Source organism: Aythya ferina, assembly GCF_964211825.1.
Source record: "Aythya ferina genome assembly, chromosome: 2".
In the NCBI taxonomy this organism is placed as follows: domain Eukaryota; kingdom Metazoa; phylum Chordata; class Aves; order Anseriformes; family Anatidae; genus Aythya; species Aythya ferina.
In genome coordinates, this window is record NC_140297.1 from 75257666 (window position 1) to 75275517 (window position 17852).

Consider the following 17852-nt stretch of genomic DNA (forward strand, 5'->3'; position numbering starts at 1 on the left):
CCCCCTTTTATTGCTGAGTGTGATGGTGTTATGGAATATCCCTTTGGTTGGTTTAGGTCAGCTGCCCCGGCAATGTCCCCTCCCCATCACTTGCCCACCCCCAGCCTGCTGGCTCTTGGGGGCTTGGAAGGAGTCCTGATGCTGTGCCAGCACTACGCAGCAATAGACACAACACTGGAGTGATATCAGTGCTGTTCCAGCTACGAGTGCAGAGTACAGCACTGTGCGGGCTGCTGCAGGGAAAAGGTGACTCCAGCTCAGACAGACACAACACAATTCTACAAATGGGATTTTTATGCAAAGTGACACCAGAGAACCCCCCACCCCCCAGCTGTACAATTTGTAATGTCTTTTCATTACAAATTTGTCTTAAATTAAAAGAATATACATTTCAGGTTTCTATATAATTACTTTGTAGTATTCACACTTGTCAGGGGATAAACTTAAAAAGAAATTTAAATTAATAAATTTAGAGAAAGAGATATGAATGACCAGCAGACCTCTTGTCTTTTACTATACTGGAAAATTTCACAACAAAACACAGTGAAGTGAGCCAAAAATTGCATCAAAGTTAAAGTTAAGTTCCTCTGAAACCTAAAGGTTTTGTTGTTTAAAAAAAAATATATTTTTTTTTGTTGTTTAAAATACTGGAATTTGGAAGCTGTATAGATTGATATGTCAATTGACATGCATTATGCAGTCATTCTGAGAAAGCTGATGAAATTCCTATGCTTCTTCGCTTGCATACTTCTTCACTTGGTAGTCATCAACCAGTATAATGCCATTTTCTGAAGCCAGATTGCTGACAAATATGAATATTGCGTGAGCCATGCAATATTTGTATCAGCAGAATGTGAGCTTTTCCAGGAATGTAATTTGGCCATACATGTATACCTCTTAAAGCAAGAAGCTGATCATGGTGGGCATCTTCTTAGTCTTATGTTGTTATCCTGGTAGAGATGAGAAGTTGTGCATCATTCCTTAGTATTAATTAGTATTCCTTAATTAGTATTCCTTAATTAGTATTATTAATTAGTATTCCTTAATTAGCATTAATAATTCTTATTAATACTAATATAAACTTTTTACCAAGTGACTGTAACACTGATGCTCAAATAGAATACGTAGACACAAATGGTAGACATCTCTCTTCCATAGTCTACTTGCCCTACCCATTAGCTCCCAACCCACATTAATCAGAATAATAATCAGAATTCTCAGTCTTTCAAGCAGTTATCAGTGTTTTTTTTTTTTTTTTTTTTTTTTGTCCTGTACTAGTTGGTGCTGTGCCAGCACTGCTGTTCTAGCTACCAGTGCAGAGCACAGCACTATACAGGCTACAGTGAGGAAAGTTAACTCCATCCTAGCCAGACCCAGCACAATCATCAATTCAGTATCCTCTGCTACATAATATCTTGTACATTTCATCTTTAAAATGGATGTGACCTCTGTCAAAGACAAAAGATAGATTGCTGATCAGTAGATAGTGTTTTTGAGATGCATAGTCTGTGTGTATTTGTGTTCTGCTTGCCTTTCTTCCCTCTAACAAAGCCATCTTCATTTATTTCTCAGAACAAATGAAATAGCTGCAAATATTCTTCCCCTCATGTTGAGCCTCATTCAAGCAAGAGGGGAAGGTAAGGACTAGAGCATGCCTGATACATGTACAGCAAAAGAAAATCTCGGTGGCTGTGGGTGCTACCATGTGCATCCTACACTACAAAACTGTTATTATATATAATCATAAACCACGCATATTGAATGTGCATCAAGATTTGTAATGATTGCAGGTCTATTCTGGGTAATTTAACAGACTGTTGCAAAAATGTGAGTTAGAGGACAGACAAGAAATTAGTTGTTGTAGAGTCTATATCCAAGACAGATCCCTTAAGAGATCAAGAGTACCAGCACATGAGTAATCTCATGCATGCTTCAGAACGGAATAATATAATAGCAATTCGGTATATTAGTGGACATTTCCTTTGGGAATGATGACATATCACTTCCCAAAAATTGAAAGAAACTTTGGTACCTAAGTTATCCAGTGGCAGTTTTTCTGTAAAAGTTCAAATTATTTTAGACCAGAGGTCCTGAGAGTGAAACTAGCTATAGTCTGACATTTGTGTTTATTTTCCAACCCATTCGCATGGCATTATTTCTCAGCTGTATGACCATTTTTCAGTCAGTTATGTTGGCTTAGCCAGCTGCATGTTGTAGGCCGTAAGAGGTGTTGTGCCTGGCTTGTGTGAAAATAAATGGTGATAGGTTTCTTTGTGGTGCTAACAGGGGCTTTAAACCAGCAAGGGCTTTGGAGCCTTGACAAATTCCTTCTTATTCCTTCTTTCACCACGTTTTCACAGAGCAGCATAGCTACACTTTGGACGTAGTCCATCTCCACCACTGAATGGTTGATTTTGCACCCTCTTAGCAAACAAAGCAATCTCATTCCAAGTCTTTATACTGGAATGATTAATCCTAAGCAAAATAGTAGAGTAATGATGAAATAGTTTCCTTACATTCCTTGAGATGTTTAGAAATCAGTGTATTGAAAGATATTGCTCAGTAAAAAATAAAAAATCATTAAAAAAAATAAATACTTCAGCCAGTTTTCAGTATTAGCCCAAAATGCTCAACATTTGATTTTAAAACTTAACTTAGAATTAAAATGTTACAGAATTTGATTGAATACATTGTGTTTTTTTTTTGGTTTTTTTTTTTTTTTTATAACTTTATGATGACTGACTGGGGGAAAAATCAACAAAATAATATAAATACAAAAATTGTAAGGGAAATAAGACACCATCAGATCTAGATGAGTAAATTTATTTCCTAAATTTCCTATTCCTAAATGTACCAGTCTGACTGCAAAAAGAAGAAAAGCTAGGTTTTATTAAAGAAAACTGGCATTAGAAAAAGAGAATGTATTGTCTAGTTAGGCAGTATCTTAAAAAAATTCTTATCTTTTTCTGTTTATCATGGAATTTAACTTGAAATATGTTGACTGATTTAAAAAAAAAAAAAAAAGGTTTCAGATGCTGTACTGCTGTGATTTCAGTGGCTTCTCTTCACTTTTGTTTGTCATGTGCATCATACTAAAACTTACTGAAATGCTTTAAAGCCATGTTTGAGTAGATTCATGTATTGTTGTTTTTTTTAAACATATTTCCTGTTGAAAGTGTATTTCCTGTTCCTGTGCACTTTATCATGTGGTAAAAGAGAGTTTTATCATGTGATAAAATGATATAATTGGAAAAAAAAAATATTATGCTCTATTGTTCAAAAATATTTGTATCTTTGTAATATTAAGTAGTAAGCTAGCACATCCATATGTCCTGTCACATTTGCAGAATGTGTTCTGATACCTAAATCAAAAAAAGACTCACTCTTTTGCCATGGATTTGTCATAAAGTTTTTTGTTTGTTTGTTTGCTTTTCTGAAATTTCCTTCTCCATCTCTTAGTGTCTGATCATTGCAGGAGGGAACTGCTTACTTTGCGTATTTTTAAAAATGATTGTTCTTTTATACTTTTTTTTTTTTTTGGTATAACTTCAGCAGGTGGTGTGAAGAACACTTAAGTGGTCTTAATATCATCTTGGGAGAGACAAGGTCTTATTTGCTTTGCTTTAACTTTTGGAGGATAGCAAAGTGGGGCTCTTAAAATTTTTGTGCATGCTTTAACTGCTCTGCTATTGCATAGGAGTAAGAGAGTTTCCTGTCATTTAGTAAGGTTATTTTTTTCATTTGTTTTGGTTGATTCCAGCAATTCCAGCAAGTGACTTTAGCAGCCTGTGTGATACTGTAGGCCTATTAAACATGAGATTGCCATTGGCAATTTAGGAAAGGGATGATTTCTGTCTAACTTGTAGCAGGATGTGTGTTACTGAGCACTGCCCAGGCTGAGAAAGTTAGGCAAAGGTAAACTGGAAGAGGCATGGAGTGAATTTTCAGCATTACACTAAATCCTGCTTTGTTCTGCTGCTGCCTTTCTATTTTATCAGAAAATTTTACATAGAAAAAATCTCTTGGTTAAGTAAAGAAAACCTATGGACAATGTAGAGACCAAGAATCTGTCACACTGTCTTGGGAAGAAGAGTACTTCTCCGAGTGCAGCCTGAACTATGCATAAATCAGCTGTAGCAACCTGTAGGTATCAGTGGGAAGGTTTGAGATTACTTCTTCGTTGCACCCTGGCGAGGATATGTCGTGTCTGGCTGTGATGGTGCTGTGTTTTGGATCTGTGACCAAATCAGTGTTTATTATACAACAGTGTTCTGCATAATGCTAAACAGGGCTTGCACTGCATCAAAACTTTCTGTTTCCTGCTCTGCCCTTCCAGTGAGTAGTCTGGGAATGCCACCCAGCTGCCTCCAGATGACCAAAGAGATATTCCATACCGTATGACATTGTGCTCAGAAATAAAACTGGGTGGGGTGGGGGGGTGGGATGGTGGGGAAGGCTTTTTTGGGTAGCTAGCCATTACTTGGAGACTGGCTGGGCATTGGTCTACTTGTAGGAGGTGACGAATATGTCATTTGGTGGTGGTGGTGTTTCTTTTTCTTATATATATATTTTTTATATATTTTTTTTTTATTTTCTTCCTTTTTCCTTCACTTATTAAACTGTCTTATCTTGACCCAGGACTTTTTTTGACTTTTGTTCTTCCTATTCTGTCCTCCATTACCATGTAGCTGGAGACTGAGTGAGTGGCTGTGTGATGCTTACCACTCACTGGGGACAACCCACCATGGAGGCTCTGTCATATGCAGAAAAGAAGGCAGATTTCTGAATTCCTGAATCCAAGGAAAGTAGTAAACATGGTAGAGACTGGTTCAGCTCAGAAACTTTTAACAACACAGAGAAACAAGTCAGGGCTCCCAACTTATTTTTTTTCTTCTTTTTTTTTTTTTTTTTTTTCCTATTTTTTTTTTTAGCTATGTGTTTCAATGTTATTCTGTTAAGGACTAGTGCAAATGCATGAACAGTCTCTGCATTACAGATCAGAAGTGGTGTGCTATTTCTAGTGAGACTATTCTGCACTACATTCATTTATAGACCATTTCAATGGGAAGAGCAGTCCCATTTAGCTTTTCGTGGATACTTAAGTTTCCTCTACTGTGTAGATTTCAAAATGGGGCTTTAATTCTGCTTACGACAATAGTTTTCTAAAGCAATTTCCTCAAGGAGATGTCAAATTAATGTGCTACTTCATCAAATCTGAACCTTGCCAGGACTTTCCTTTCTCCATAACCAGAGCTGTCTGAATACTCAGACAGCTCTGTCAGCTTGGGCTGCAAAGTGCTGTCTTCCAGGATAGGCAACAATTCAGACAAATCCCTGTCCTCAATATCTGTCATTGAAAACCCCTGGTCAGAAGATAGTTCCATTAAATCACTTTTTGTATTTACTTACCATGCTCTCTGGACTGCATAAGACGTTAGTTGCTTTCAGTCACATCATCTAGGCCAAGCATGACAACTAAAGTATGTGATCTGGAATAACTTAATTCAAGTAATTGTAATTACAATAATAAAAATCAGTCCTAGAAAGTAAAATAAAGCATTTACCAATTGTGGCACAGGATTACTAAGGATTACTAAGATCATTCATTGCTAAGGTAAATTCATTGAACTTGAAAAAAGACTAACTGAATTTCCATCCTCAAATTTCTACTTTTAAGAACTGAGACATGATATCTTGCTGTACTCCATCTGAAGTATTTCTATTTATTCCATTTGCCATTGCCAAATCTCCCCTATTTTCATGGAATATGTTTGTCATATTTTAAGACTAAAAAATAAAATTAAGCTACAAAATATTACATTTTCTTTTGTTTGTTTGTTTGTTTGTTTTAATGTATGTGCAAAGGAATACACAAATAGGAAAATACAAATAGAAAAAAGAAAAAAAAGAAAAAATAAAGAGGAGGTAACAGCTCCATGGTCTCTCTCTCTCTCTGCATCTGCTTCCCTTAGCAGAAAGATGGTGTGTGTTACATACTGTAGAATTGTAGAAAATATGCTAAAGGTTTTAATATTTTGATTAGTACTTATAACTTAAATATGGAATTCACAGTATGATTTCTGCTGATGTCAGTTTGCTGAACATTAAGCTGATGTTCATTCATTCTGAAAAATCTCTTATCAACCCAACCTAGAATTCTGTGCCTGTACAGTTGAGTCTTGTATTTCTTGGTCTGATGTTTCTACCATGAAAGTTCAGCTGTATTCAGATCAGATACGCAGCTAGACCAGAACTAGAAGAGTAATAAACACATGGGGGGATAAAGATCAAACTTCAAAGTAACCTGAAGCAGCTAAAGCAGCAGGTATTGAAGCCGGCAGGAGTATTCTGAATAATATTGAGTGTATTGCCCTGAGTTCATTAACTACTGAGAAAAAATAAGCTCCAAATACAAATAAAAACTTAATTATTTACTGCAGAAATGTTGCCAAATAATATAAGATATTCTGTTAAGGCATATTTATTTTTGTTCTCACCTACTATGATGCTATTTCCTCCCCACATCCTGATAGCTTCAAAGAAAGAAAGGGCTTAGTTTATGCTTCTTGAGCTATCCTTTCTGACAGAGGCATATAATAGAAAAGCATGCTTTTGACTGGTAAATGCACAGTATTCAACATATGAGAACAATAAATCATGTCTAAAAGCACAACACATGTCAGGAGAGTAGTAAATTGCACACCTGAATACTGGACTAACACAGTCACTCATCTAGCCAGGTAGTCATTACATTCCCCTTCTCCTTCATGTGTTTGCAGGACATAGGAAAGTAACCAGGACAGCTAAGGAAGTGAAAGGCATGCCAAATATGACATGTACTGTAGAGGGAATTTTACCCAGTAATAAAGTAATTTATGTATTTTTAATACAGACCAAGCCAAACTGAGTCATTGTCACTGTTAGTAATCAGTATAGTGTCCATGTTAAAGACAAAAGTGCATCACCACAATATAAAAGTAGACAGAACTGAAGTAAATAAAGCAATTACAACAGGTAAAATCTGATGGAAATCATAAAATTTGCATGTATAATATGTAATGAAAAAGGAACTGGCTTTGACCTCAGCCCATCTGCACCGAAGGGCTGAGGTCAACTGCATGAAGTTTAACAAGGTCAAGTGCCGGGTCCTGCACCTGGGGCGCAATAACCCCAAGCAGAGCTACAGGCTGGGAGAGGAATGGTTGGAGAGCTGCCAGGCAGAGAAGGACCTGGGAGTGATGGTGGATAGTCGGCTGAATATGAGCCAGCAGTGTGCTCAGGTGGCCAAGAAGGCCAACGGCATCCTGGCTTGTATCAGAAACAGTGTGACCAACAGGGCTAGGGAGGTGATTGTCCCCCTGTACTCAGCTCTGGTGAGGCCGCACCTCGAGTACTGTGTTCAGTTTTGGGCCCCTCGCTACAAGAAGGACATCAAGGTGCTTGAGCGGGTGAAGAGAAGGGTGACGAAGCTGGTGAGGGGCCTGGAGAACAAGTCCTACGAGGAGCGGCTGAGGGAGCTGGGCTTGTTCAGCCTGGAGAAGAGGAGGCTCAGGGGCGACCTTATCGCTCTCTATAGGTACCTCAAGGGAGGCTGTAGCGAAGTGGGGGTTGGTCTGTTCTCCCACGTGCCTGGTGACAGGACGAGGGGGAATGGGCTTAAGTTGAGCCAGGGGAGTTTTAGGTTAGATGTTAGGAAGAACTTCTTTACTGAAAGGGTTGTGAGGCATTGGAACAGGCTGCCCAGGGAAGTGGTGGAGTCACCATCCCTGGAAGTCTTCAAAAGACGTTTAGATGTAGAGCTTAGGGATATGGTTTAGTGGGGACTGCTAGTGTTAGGTCAGAGGTTGGACTCGATGATCTTGAGGTCTCTTCCAACCTAGAAATTCTGTGATTCTGTGATTCTGTGATTTTGTGATTATCTATGCAATTTAGTAAATTAGAACTGATGGAATTGTGATTTAAGGATCAACTAAATTTACAGTATTTTTTTGTAGTAGTAAGAAAGTAATATTGATCAAACTGGGTTAGTATCTTTAGCTAGCAGTGGCCATAAGCTGATATCCTAGCAAAATAAAAGTGTGTAGAAACAGACCAGGTTATATGACTCCCCCAAATGTTAATCAGGAATTTCCTGAGCTAAATGTGATTGCTCTGTATTAAGCAACATACAAATGATTTGTTTTTCGGGAATTTGTCCAGTCTCTTTTTCAACCTATGTAAATTCTGAGCATCCATGACTACCTTTCCTACTCATTGTGTAAAGAATCACCACAGTTTATTTTCATACTGACATCTAGTTTCATGTGATGCCCCTTAGTTCTTCTACTGGAAAGGACAGTAAACAATTCATCCCTTTCCAGTCTGTCCAAATTTCAAGCAATTTAAAAAATTGCTACAGTATTCCCCTAATCCTATTTCAACGGTCTCTAAAACAAATCATAGTTACTATGCATACATAGTTAGGATCCCATTGACCTGAATGGAGGTTTAGAACCTACGTACGCAGGAGAGTTTTTAGCACAAGTCACAGAATCACGGAAAAGCTGAGGCTAGAACCTCTGGAAATTAACTAGTCCAACCTCCCTGCTTGGAGCAGGGCCATGTAAAGAAAGACTGTATTCAGCTGGGTTTTGAATATCTCCAAAGATGGACGCAACAGAACTTCTATGGGAAACACGATCCAGTGCTTGGCCATTGTGACCGTAAAAAAAAGACTTCTTTTACTTATGTTTTAATGGAATTTCCTGTATTTCAAGTTATACCGCATTGCCTCTTGTCCTGTCACTGGGCTACTGAGAAGACTCAGGCTCCCTCTTCTGTACTTCCATCCATCAGGTATTTATGTACATTGGTATAAGATCCCCTTGAGCCTTCTCTCACCAGGCTCTACAGTTGCAGCTCGCAGTACCTCCTTGTATGTCAGTCAGATGCTTCAATCCCTTAGTCGTCTTTGTGGCCCTTTGCTGGATTTGCTCCAGAAAGTCCATGTCTGCTTTGTATGGAGAAACCCAGCACTCCAGATGTGGCCTCACCAGGGCTGCACAGACAGCAAGGATCACCTCCCTTGGCCTGCTGGCAACACTTCCTACTACAGCCCAGGCTGCTGCTAGCCTTCATTGCCACAGGGGCACATTTTTGACTCATAGTCAAAGTGCTGCCCACCGGAATTCCTGGGCACTAGTGTCATGCAAAATGCCAGTAACCCAGAGTTTTAATATATTTTCTTTTTGTATTCACTTAATAAAGGTCTTTCATAGCAATGCAGTTTTACAAACTTTAATTTTCAGTACTCTGAAAGATCATCAGTTGTGTTTATCAGTATACGAACATATTAAGGTAAAAACATTTGCAACGTGGTGTCTAGAATAACATTTTCAGTAATCCGTTGAGTTGTTTATTGCCCTTTGCTCCATAATGAACTCTGCTTTCATAAGTCAATCTTCAGTAACTATGATTTTATTTCTGAACAGCAAAATTTAGAGCAAATTTATAAAATAAAAGTTAAAATCAGAGAATTATAAATTATTCAAACAGATCTTTGTGCCACGCTGCTTTCCAAGTCTTTGCTATCTGATTCACTGACAATATTGCAAATCTGTGTTTCAAGAATAACAGCATCTTCAGATTTGAGATGTAGCACTCTTAAATCCAATTTTTGGAATTCTTTTATGTTCTGATCACACAGTGAAATTTTCTGAATTTTTCTAAGTAGCAGCATTTTCAGGTGTCTCTTGGGAGGGCACAGAAGGCATTTGCTTTCTTCCCTGAAATTCCTTTCAGAGGTTCAGTTATAAATTTGTCTTCAGTTCTGTGTGTCTGCACTGTAAGCTTATCAGCCAGATTTCTCTAATACTTTTATTCTTAGCTGAATGCTTTCCAATTAGATGTGTATTTCAGCAGTGCTAATCATACCATAATGGTTTAACTTAAATCATGGATTTGTCTCTGCCAGTGCAGCGTCTCAAAGCCTTCACAGGCTGAAGGCATTTTACAGAATGTTTTGTGTTTTGGTGGGGCACTGTTAAGACATTTAAGATGATGTCAGATGTTTGTGCACCATTATCTTAACTTTGGAAATTTAAATGAAAAGTACTTCTCTTGATTCTACCACTTTAGTGCCTTTTAAGCAGTATCATATGTAGCTTCCTGTCACTCATACAATGTGGAGGTTTATGGCTTTTTTCCACAGTCCAGACAGACAGACATCCACTGTAAGATCTAGATTGTGCAGATCTTTGTGGGGATTTTTCAAAAATATGTAGCTTATAAGCACAAGTACTTATTTGATAGAATTTACAAATGTACTGGGGTTCCTTAATCCCATTGACTTTGTGTCATCTCAGATGCCTTGATGTATTTTAAATCTTGTAAACTTCATATTTGTGCAATTCCTGTTAAAAAAAAAAAAAAAAAAAAAAAAAAAAAAAAAAGTTCTTAAAACCTGACAGGCATCTTTAGAAAGACAGTGACAGAAAGTGGAATTAAACACAAATTACTTGGATCCCAGATTATGTATAAATGTAAAGCACTCACTTTCCTTAGTTCTACAGAGCTGTTTACAAAAAATACCCCCATTAACTCAAAATTGTTTGATTACTCCTTAAAGAGAGGTCTTAGATTTTAATTAAGATTTTATAGGATAATTGTATTACATACTTATTTTTTTTAATCTTCCTGGAGGTTTATTAATTATGTGATAGGAACATCTCAATTACAAAGCTCATAAATGTCAAAAAAATATGCATTTAATATTCAAGTAATTATTTATTTAGCATATAACAACTCACTGTTGTATCTGAATCGTGTGTGATAGCACAATTAAGATCACGTTTTCTGTGTACTCATATTGTGTGTCAGGTTTCCATACAGACTGTCCTGCTCAGAGCAAATGCCAGCCTGTTTGAGAGTCTTAATATTCACCCAGTAGCTGCTAGAATTGCAACTTTCTCAGGAGCAAGCCTGCTATGTGATGTCAGAAAGCCAAACTCTGTTCTTGCTTATGTTGACTTTACTAGTGTAAATAATTGTTAAGGACCAATACAGATACAAAGAGCAGATGTTGACCCCAGGATTGCATGTCCGTAAATGAGCGGTGTCAGATCCTTGTTTTAGCTGTGGCAGCAGGGGAGGACATATTATAATGCATATGCCACATGAGGAAGCATTGCAAAGTACCTCCAAAAGAGTGAAGTTTTCATGAATCAAACCTGTGTTGTAACTAGTAGCAAATATATGTATATATATATATATATATATATATATATATAATTTATTTATTTTTCTCAGAGCTCTACTCTACAGTATCAAGTTGCCCTTTCCATACCGTAAGAAGCACAACATTTAAAAACACCACCTTCAATGTCAAAATTGTTACGCAATGGCCCTTTCTAATCCATTTTCTTCCCTGTCATGTGAGAGAGAGCTTTTGTTGCCTTAATTTGTCTTTCAAGAAACATAAATACCTTTGCAAATAACGAAAACAAAACGAACAAACAAACAAAAAGAAACACCAACAAAAAACATTTCTCATTACCACATACAGTGTGTCTTCCTCAGCACTCTGCTGGTATGAGCTATGTCAACTGATTTTAGTGGAGCCTTGTCCAATTGCACCAAATGATCCTAATCTTATTTAAGCTATATGTCTTTTAAAATCTTATTGGGAGTGTCATTTACACACATTCGAAATACCCTTACATTTCCATGAAAGTAAAGGGAACTTTGGGTGTGTTAATCAGGCTTGTGAGCAAATGATATCTGGTAGCTATTAATGGTACAAAATGGTACAAAATTAATGGTACAGTGGTACAAAAAATAAGTTGCAGACCTGAGGTGAATGGAAGATGTCTTATTCATGAAAGACTTAGGTTGACCTTGCCAGTGCTGTTAATCAGAAATAGAGCTCAACAGATTGTATAGCACTGTGTAGATTTTAGAAGGAGAATTAAGTATATTCACAAGTCAGGGCCCATAAACCTTACAAAATGTGTATGCCTTAGATCATCAGAAAAGGCCACATGAAATAGTTTTATAATAGCTCTTCCATGGCATAGTGCCTTAATACAATGCCAAAATACGATGATATGGTGAACTGTAGCAAATGGTGAGTTACAAAATAACTACTTCTATAATATGTATAGAATATGTATGCCTACAGTACATACAGAACAATGTAATTGCAAAGAAAAGTGATGTGGAGTTCTTTACAAATGCTTCTTTAGTGATAATTACAAGGAAAAAAATGTCTTGGTACTAAAAATACAACAATACTCTTAAAGAAATAAAACTCCCCATTTTCTGTTCTAATAATAGTCTCATTTTAAAAGAAGAGGGAAAGCCAAGGGAAATTTCCTTCGCATAAAGGAGTAGCTGCTTTCATCTTTTATTATTCTGAAAAAAAAATGTAATATTTTCATGAACATTTAAATATTCATTGATGTATGCTAAGATCTTTTCCTTTTTAATTTTGGCTTTACAACTTCGGAGTGAGCACTAGCATTTTAAATTTAAATTCTCTGTGAAGTTTTGGAAGAAGAAATATGGTGCCTCAATGTTCTGTTTTCTTCAAAACAAAACAAAACAAAACCTATGAACCCCAAACACAATGAACACCCACCTTTCCCCCTCCCATCCCCACTCCTTAGTTTTAGTCTTTAGATATACTCTAGGAAGTTTTGTCCATTTTTGTTCTAAAAGAAGTCAGCGTGTTGCTATTGCTTCTTGTCTTAAAGTTCATGTCCAATTTACCATTCAGTTTTGTAACACCATAACATCAGACTCTTTACCACTTAAATGATAAAAGTTTCAATAGGCACTTTAGTGGAATTACGAAAAAGCTACCACTCTTCCACCATGATGCCAGAAAGCTATCTTCTTTCTACGTCAATCGGTAAACTGTACCTTGTAGGCCTGAGCTTGTCTCAGTGTAATTCCAGAGTAACAAAATAACAACAACAAAAAACTGTATATTACAGGATTTATCTCTCCATTGTAGATCAAACAAAAACTGACTGTATGATAAATGTAGTAAGTTGCTGGAAATATTTGCTGTCTTTTATAATCAAAGGAATTCTGTCCTATTATAAAGCTTAGGTTTATCTTTTTATTTTGTTGTTGGTTTACTTTTCTTTTTATTTCACCATTGTACTTGCTCTTAAGTGACTTTGTCGGGGTTATAACTTTCTTCTTCTCCAAACATGTCTGCCAAGATCTTAAAGCGAGGTCCCCAGTCACTCAGATAGTCATAATCCTGGTCTGCCTCTGTAGTAAGGGACTCTATGGAGCTGAGAGACTCTGCAACAGATCCATTTCCTTCATAAGCATAGGTTGCCAAGGAGTCATAAGGGGGTGCAGTTGGATCCACATCATTTTCCTGCAGCCTTTGATTAATGAAATCTCTTATGTCTGTGTTATCTTCCACTGGTGGTCTCTGACGTGGAAAACACAAGGTGTCTGGTTTTATGTCTCTGCGCATTTTATTATCTTCAATCACTTTGGGATTCCTCAGGGCACCAATGTCGAAAGCCTGGGTGTCCTCTTCTCCACCTCCTTCATCATCATAATGGATAACATTATCTCTGATGTCTTCTTTAGAGGTCATCAGGGTGTCCTTTTTCTTCTGCCTCCGTAGTGCTACATATAATACCACAATGACTGTAACGAGAAAAAACTGAAGTTAAGACATGCACAGAAATAATTTGGTACTCTGATGATATATCATTGTATCTTCCCTTGAAAGCTAGGAGAAACCAAAAGGATTTTTTTTTCCCTTAGAAATTAGGCTCCTATTATACTTATAAAAATAGCAGTGCTCTAGCCAATAAAAAGTGATTTGCAGTTTGATATATGAATCTAACTTTCCTTAGTGCTTGCTGTGCTGCTGAAGGAGGTAACAAATAATCTTCCTGCTGACTTGCTTTATGTAAAAAATAGGGTTGGACAGGACTTGTAGTTCAGAGAGACAGAGGATTTTTTTTTAAACGTCTTCCATAACATAATAGAGAAAAATCCCCAAATTTCCATGCTTCAAAGAGAGAACAGAAATGAAATAAAATAAATAAATAAATAAAAAGAACAACAACAAAACAGTATTAAAGGAAAACAAAAAATAAAGGAAAAGAAAAAATAAAGGAATCTTTCAAATGAAGAAAAAAAAAAGTCCTACTTCAGCTTTTTGTTTGTTTATTTATTTTTAGGGCATTTTGGCCTCTGTGAGGATCTGCTTTGAAGAATCACGTGTGATATGGTTCTGGAGAGATAAGGGGTTCCAGAGAGCTGGTTGATTTTCCAGTATCACCTCTTTCAAGCTCAACAGCAATCCATCCCAATGAGCAGGACATCAAGCAAGGGCAGCAGGAGGCCTTCATGGATCATTAAGTACCTCCTGACTAAACTCAGAGACAAAAAGGAATCATATAAGAGGTGGAAGCGAAGACTGGTAAGCCAGGATAAATATACAGTAGCAGAAAATGTAGGAGTGGGATTAGGCAAGCCAAAGCCCATCTGGTATTGAATCTCAAGGGGGACACAAAGGGCTTGTGCAAGTACTTGAGCAGCATGAGGAAGACCAAGGAAAATGTGGGCCCACTGATGAATGCAGCAGGTGCCAAAGGACTCAGAAAAGGCTACACTTATTTGCCTCTGTCCTTATTGGTGAGGTTGTTGTTCAGGAATCCCAGGTCCCTGAGACCAAAGAGAAACTTTGGAGCAGTGAAGTCTTATCCTTGGTCAAAGAAGATCATGTTAGGGAAAACTTAAACAAACTGGACATAGACAAGGACAGTGAACCTGATAGGATGTATGCTGTGGTAAGAGAAATGACTGATATAATTGCAAGGCCACTGTAGATAATCTTTGAGATGTCTTGGTGACAGAGAGAAATTTGAGCACTGGAGCAATTGTTACTACTATTTCAAAGAATACAAATGATTCAGGAAAGACCTTTATTAAGTGAATACAAAAAGAAAATATATTAAAACTCTGGGTTACTGGCATTTTGCATGACACTAGTGCCCAGGAATTCCGGTGGGCAGCACTTTGACTATGAGTCAAAAATGTGCCCCTGTGGCAATGAAGGCTAGCAGCAGCCTGGGCTGTAGTAGGAAGTGTTGCCAGCAGGCCAAGGGAGGTGATCCTTGCTGTCTGTGCAGCCCTGGTGAGGCCACATCTGGAGTGCTGGGTTTCTCCATACAAAGCAGACATGGACTTTCTGGAGCAAATCCAGCAAAGGGCCACAAAGACGACTAAGGGATTGAAGCATCTGACTGACATACAAGGAGGTACTGCGAGCTGCAACTGTAGAGCCTGGTGAGAGAAGGCTCAAGGGGATCTTATACCAATGTACATAAATACCTGATGGATGGAAGTACAGAAGAGGGAGCCTGAGTCTTCTCAGTAGCCCAGTGACAGGACAAGAGGCAATGCGGTATAACTTGAAATACAGGAAATTCCATTAAAACATAAGTAAAAGAAGTCTTTTTTTTACGGTCACAATGGCCAAGCACTGGATCGTGTTTCCCATAGAAGTTCTGTTGCGTCCATCTTTGGAGATATTCAAAACCCAGCTGAATACAGTCTTTCTTTACATGGCCCTGCTCCAAGCAGGGAGGTTGGACTAGTTAATTTCCATAATCGCCTTCCAACTGTGATTTTTTACTCAATAGAAGTTGGGTTATGGGTTGGGTTTTTTTGTTTTGGTTTGTTTGCTTGTTTGTTTGTTTGTTTTGTGTGTATGTTTTTTTTTCTTTTCTCTTTTTGTTTCTTTTTCTTTTTTTTTTTTTTTTTTCAGTAGTTCAGAGATACAGTTTATCAAATGCAAAATCTGCTAATAGTAAACTGGCATTTTCTTATATTTAATTCCTTAACTGTCTTTAGTAGAAATGAGAGTATCCTAACTGCTCTTAGTGAAGTAACACAATAATGAATACAGAGTTGCAATAATTACAAATTCATGGTCAGGTTTGTGTGGCATAAAATAACTCCCAGTACTAATATATTGACTGTATTTTATACAGAAATAAGTTCAATGAGAATGACTTCAAGTACAATTTTAGTGACTGTGGGAGGACAGGTTCACAGCAAGTAATGAAATTCCTGAAGGATTTTTTTTTTTTTTTTAATTTATCAGCGGAATAGTAAAGATAAAGTCTGGATATAAGATAAATGTCATTCTCCTATGATATACATGTCATTAGAGATCTCATAATTTATACATTATCTTTTCTAGGTAATATACCAGGCTGATTGTAATGAAGGGAGCTATTAAAAGATTAAAACCTCTTCTCCAAACACAATTTCAGTAATTTGGTCTGGAGTTCTGTGCAAACCATGCATTCAAATATTTTCATTAGTGTTATATATGCCAAGAGCATTCATCATCAGCAGAGTTGGGGAGTTCTTTGACATAACTATTTTTGGTTGAATATGCAGATTTTTAAAAATAAATACTTTATTTGTTTCATCAAACCATTAAGGAAACATAAACACAATTCTCTTGAAGAGAAAATCTTAGCAAATCTGGGAGAAATTTAGACTTTGAGTATTCCTGTTTGCCCAGAAACTAAAAAGCTAAAAACCTGGACTAAAAGTGCTAGGCTCTCTGATGTATAGTTCACACAGTCCAGATTACTGGACATAAGAATGGCAAAATCAAATGCTTTGCTACACCTGTGTTTAGGTCTTCTAGACACTTGAGTCTGTAACAGAGAGTTTAGATATCCTGAGAATCCTGCCTTAAGATAGAGTTATAACTGACTGAACTCTTCACTTTGAAATAAGCCAAAACTTCATAATAGCTTTGTTATTATTATTATGAAGCTCAATCTTAGCTGTTTTTATCCAGCAACCCCCTAGAAATAAAATTAAATTAATTTAAAAATTAAAAAAAAAAAAAAAAGTAATCCCAAGGACTTGTGGTAGACAAGATAGTTTCCTTTCTTCAGAAAAACTGACCTAAGGGCTTTTATCTTTTTTTTTTTTTTTTTTTTTTTTTTTTTAATTCGTCAGGATGGGTGTACTTGTTATTAATTTTCATTCCATAAAGTATGAACATTTGTCAATCTCATTCTGATTTCAAACAACATTTTTCTCACAATATAAATTTTTTACAGAACATAAATTCTGAATTTTACCCACTGCTACTTAGAAGCTGCTAATGTAACCTCCATCCTGTAGTACTTAAGTGGTAAATTACTATATCCAAATGGAAAGATGTATCCCTGCAGTGGGTTTACGTGGCAAGGTTTTGGTAGCAGGGGGCCATAGGGGTGGTTTCTGTGAGAAGGATCGAGAAGCTGCCCCATGTTTGGTAAGGGCCCCGTTGTTGACCCGAGCTGAGCCAATAAGCTATGTTGTTTTGCGCCTCTGTGAGAGCATATTTAAGACAGGGAAAAAAACGCTGCGCCACACAGCAGCTGGGAGAGTGAGAGGACTGAGGAACAGCCTTGCAGGCACCAAGATCAGTGAAGAAGGAGGGGGAGAGGTGCTCCAGGCGCTGGAGCAGAAGTCCCCTGCGGCCTGTGGTGAGGACCATGGTGAAGCAGGATGTCCCCCTGCAGCCCATGGAGTACCACGGTGGAGCAGGGTTCCATGCTGCAGCCCGTAAAGGAGACCACGGTGGAGCAGGTGGACCTGCACCAACGGAGGCTGCCACCTATGGAAGACCCCTGCTGGAGCAGATTCCGGGCTGGACCTGAAGCCCGTGGAGAGGAGACCATGCAGGAGCAGGTGACCTGGCAGGAGCTGCTGCCCGTGGGGGAGTCAGGTTGGAGCAGTTTTCTCCTGAGGGATGGACCCCGTGGTACGGACCCATATCTGGAGCAGTTCTGGAAGAGCTGCTGCCTGTGGGAAGCCCA

The 17852-nt window shown here is 37.8% G+C and overlaps 2 protein-coding genes across 13 annotated transcripts in view; one reads left to right on the forward strand and one right to left on the reverse strand.

Annotated features, from left to right (window-relative positions):
• Nucleotides 1-17852, forward strand: part of LOC311431343 (uncharacterized protein) — a 358114-nt gene that overhangs the window by 278592 nt on the left and 61670 nt on the right. The window contains exon 6 of one of the 6 annotated variants that reach the window (XM_084508761.1): nt 14196-14320. The exons of the other annotated variants lie outside the window; for them this stretch is intronic. The gene's annotated coding sequence lies outside the window, so the exon portion shown is untranslated. Of the gene's footprint in view, nt 1-14195; nt 14321-17852 lie in introns of those variants that run through there. 6 annotated transcript variants of the gene reach the window in all.
• Nucleotides 10730-17852, reverse strand: part of CDH12 (cadherin 12) — a 588550-nt gene continuing 581427 nt past the window's right edge. For all 7 annotated transcript variants that reach the window (XM_084508734.1, XM_084508730.1, XM_084508731.1 and 4 more), the window contains one exon: nt 10730-13653. In XM_084508734.1, coding sequence (XP_084364860.1) covers nt 13154-13653 — 500 coding nt within the window. In that variant the 3' untranslated portion in view covers nt 10730-13153. The remainder of the gene's footprint in view (nt 13654-17852) is intronic.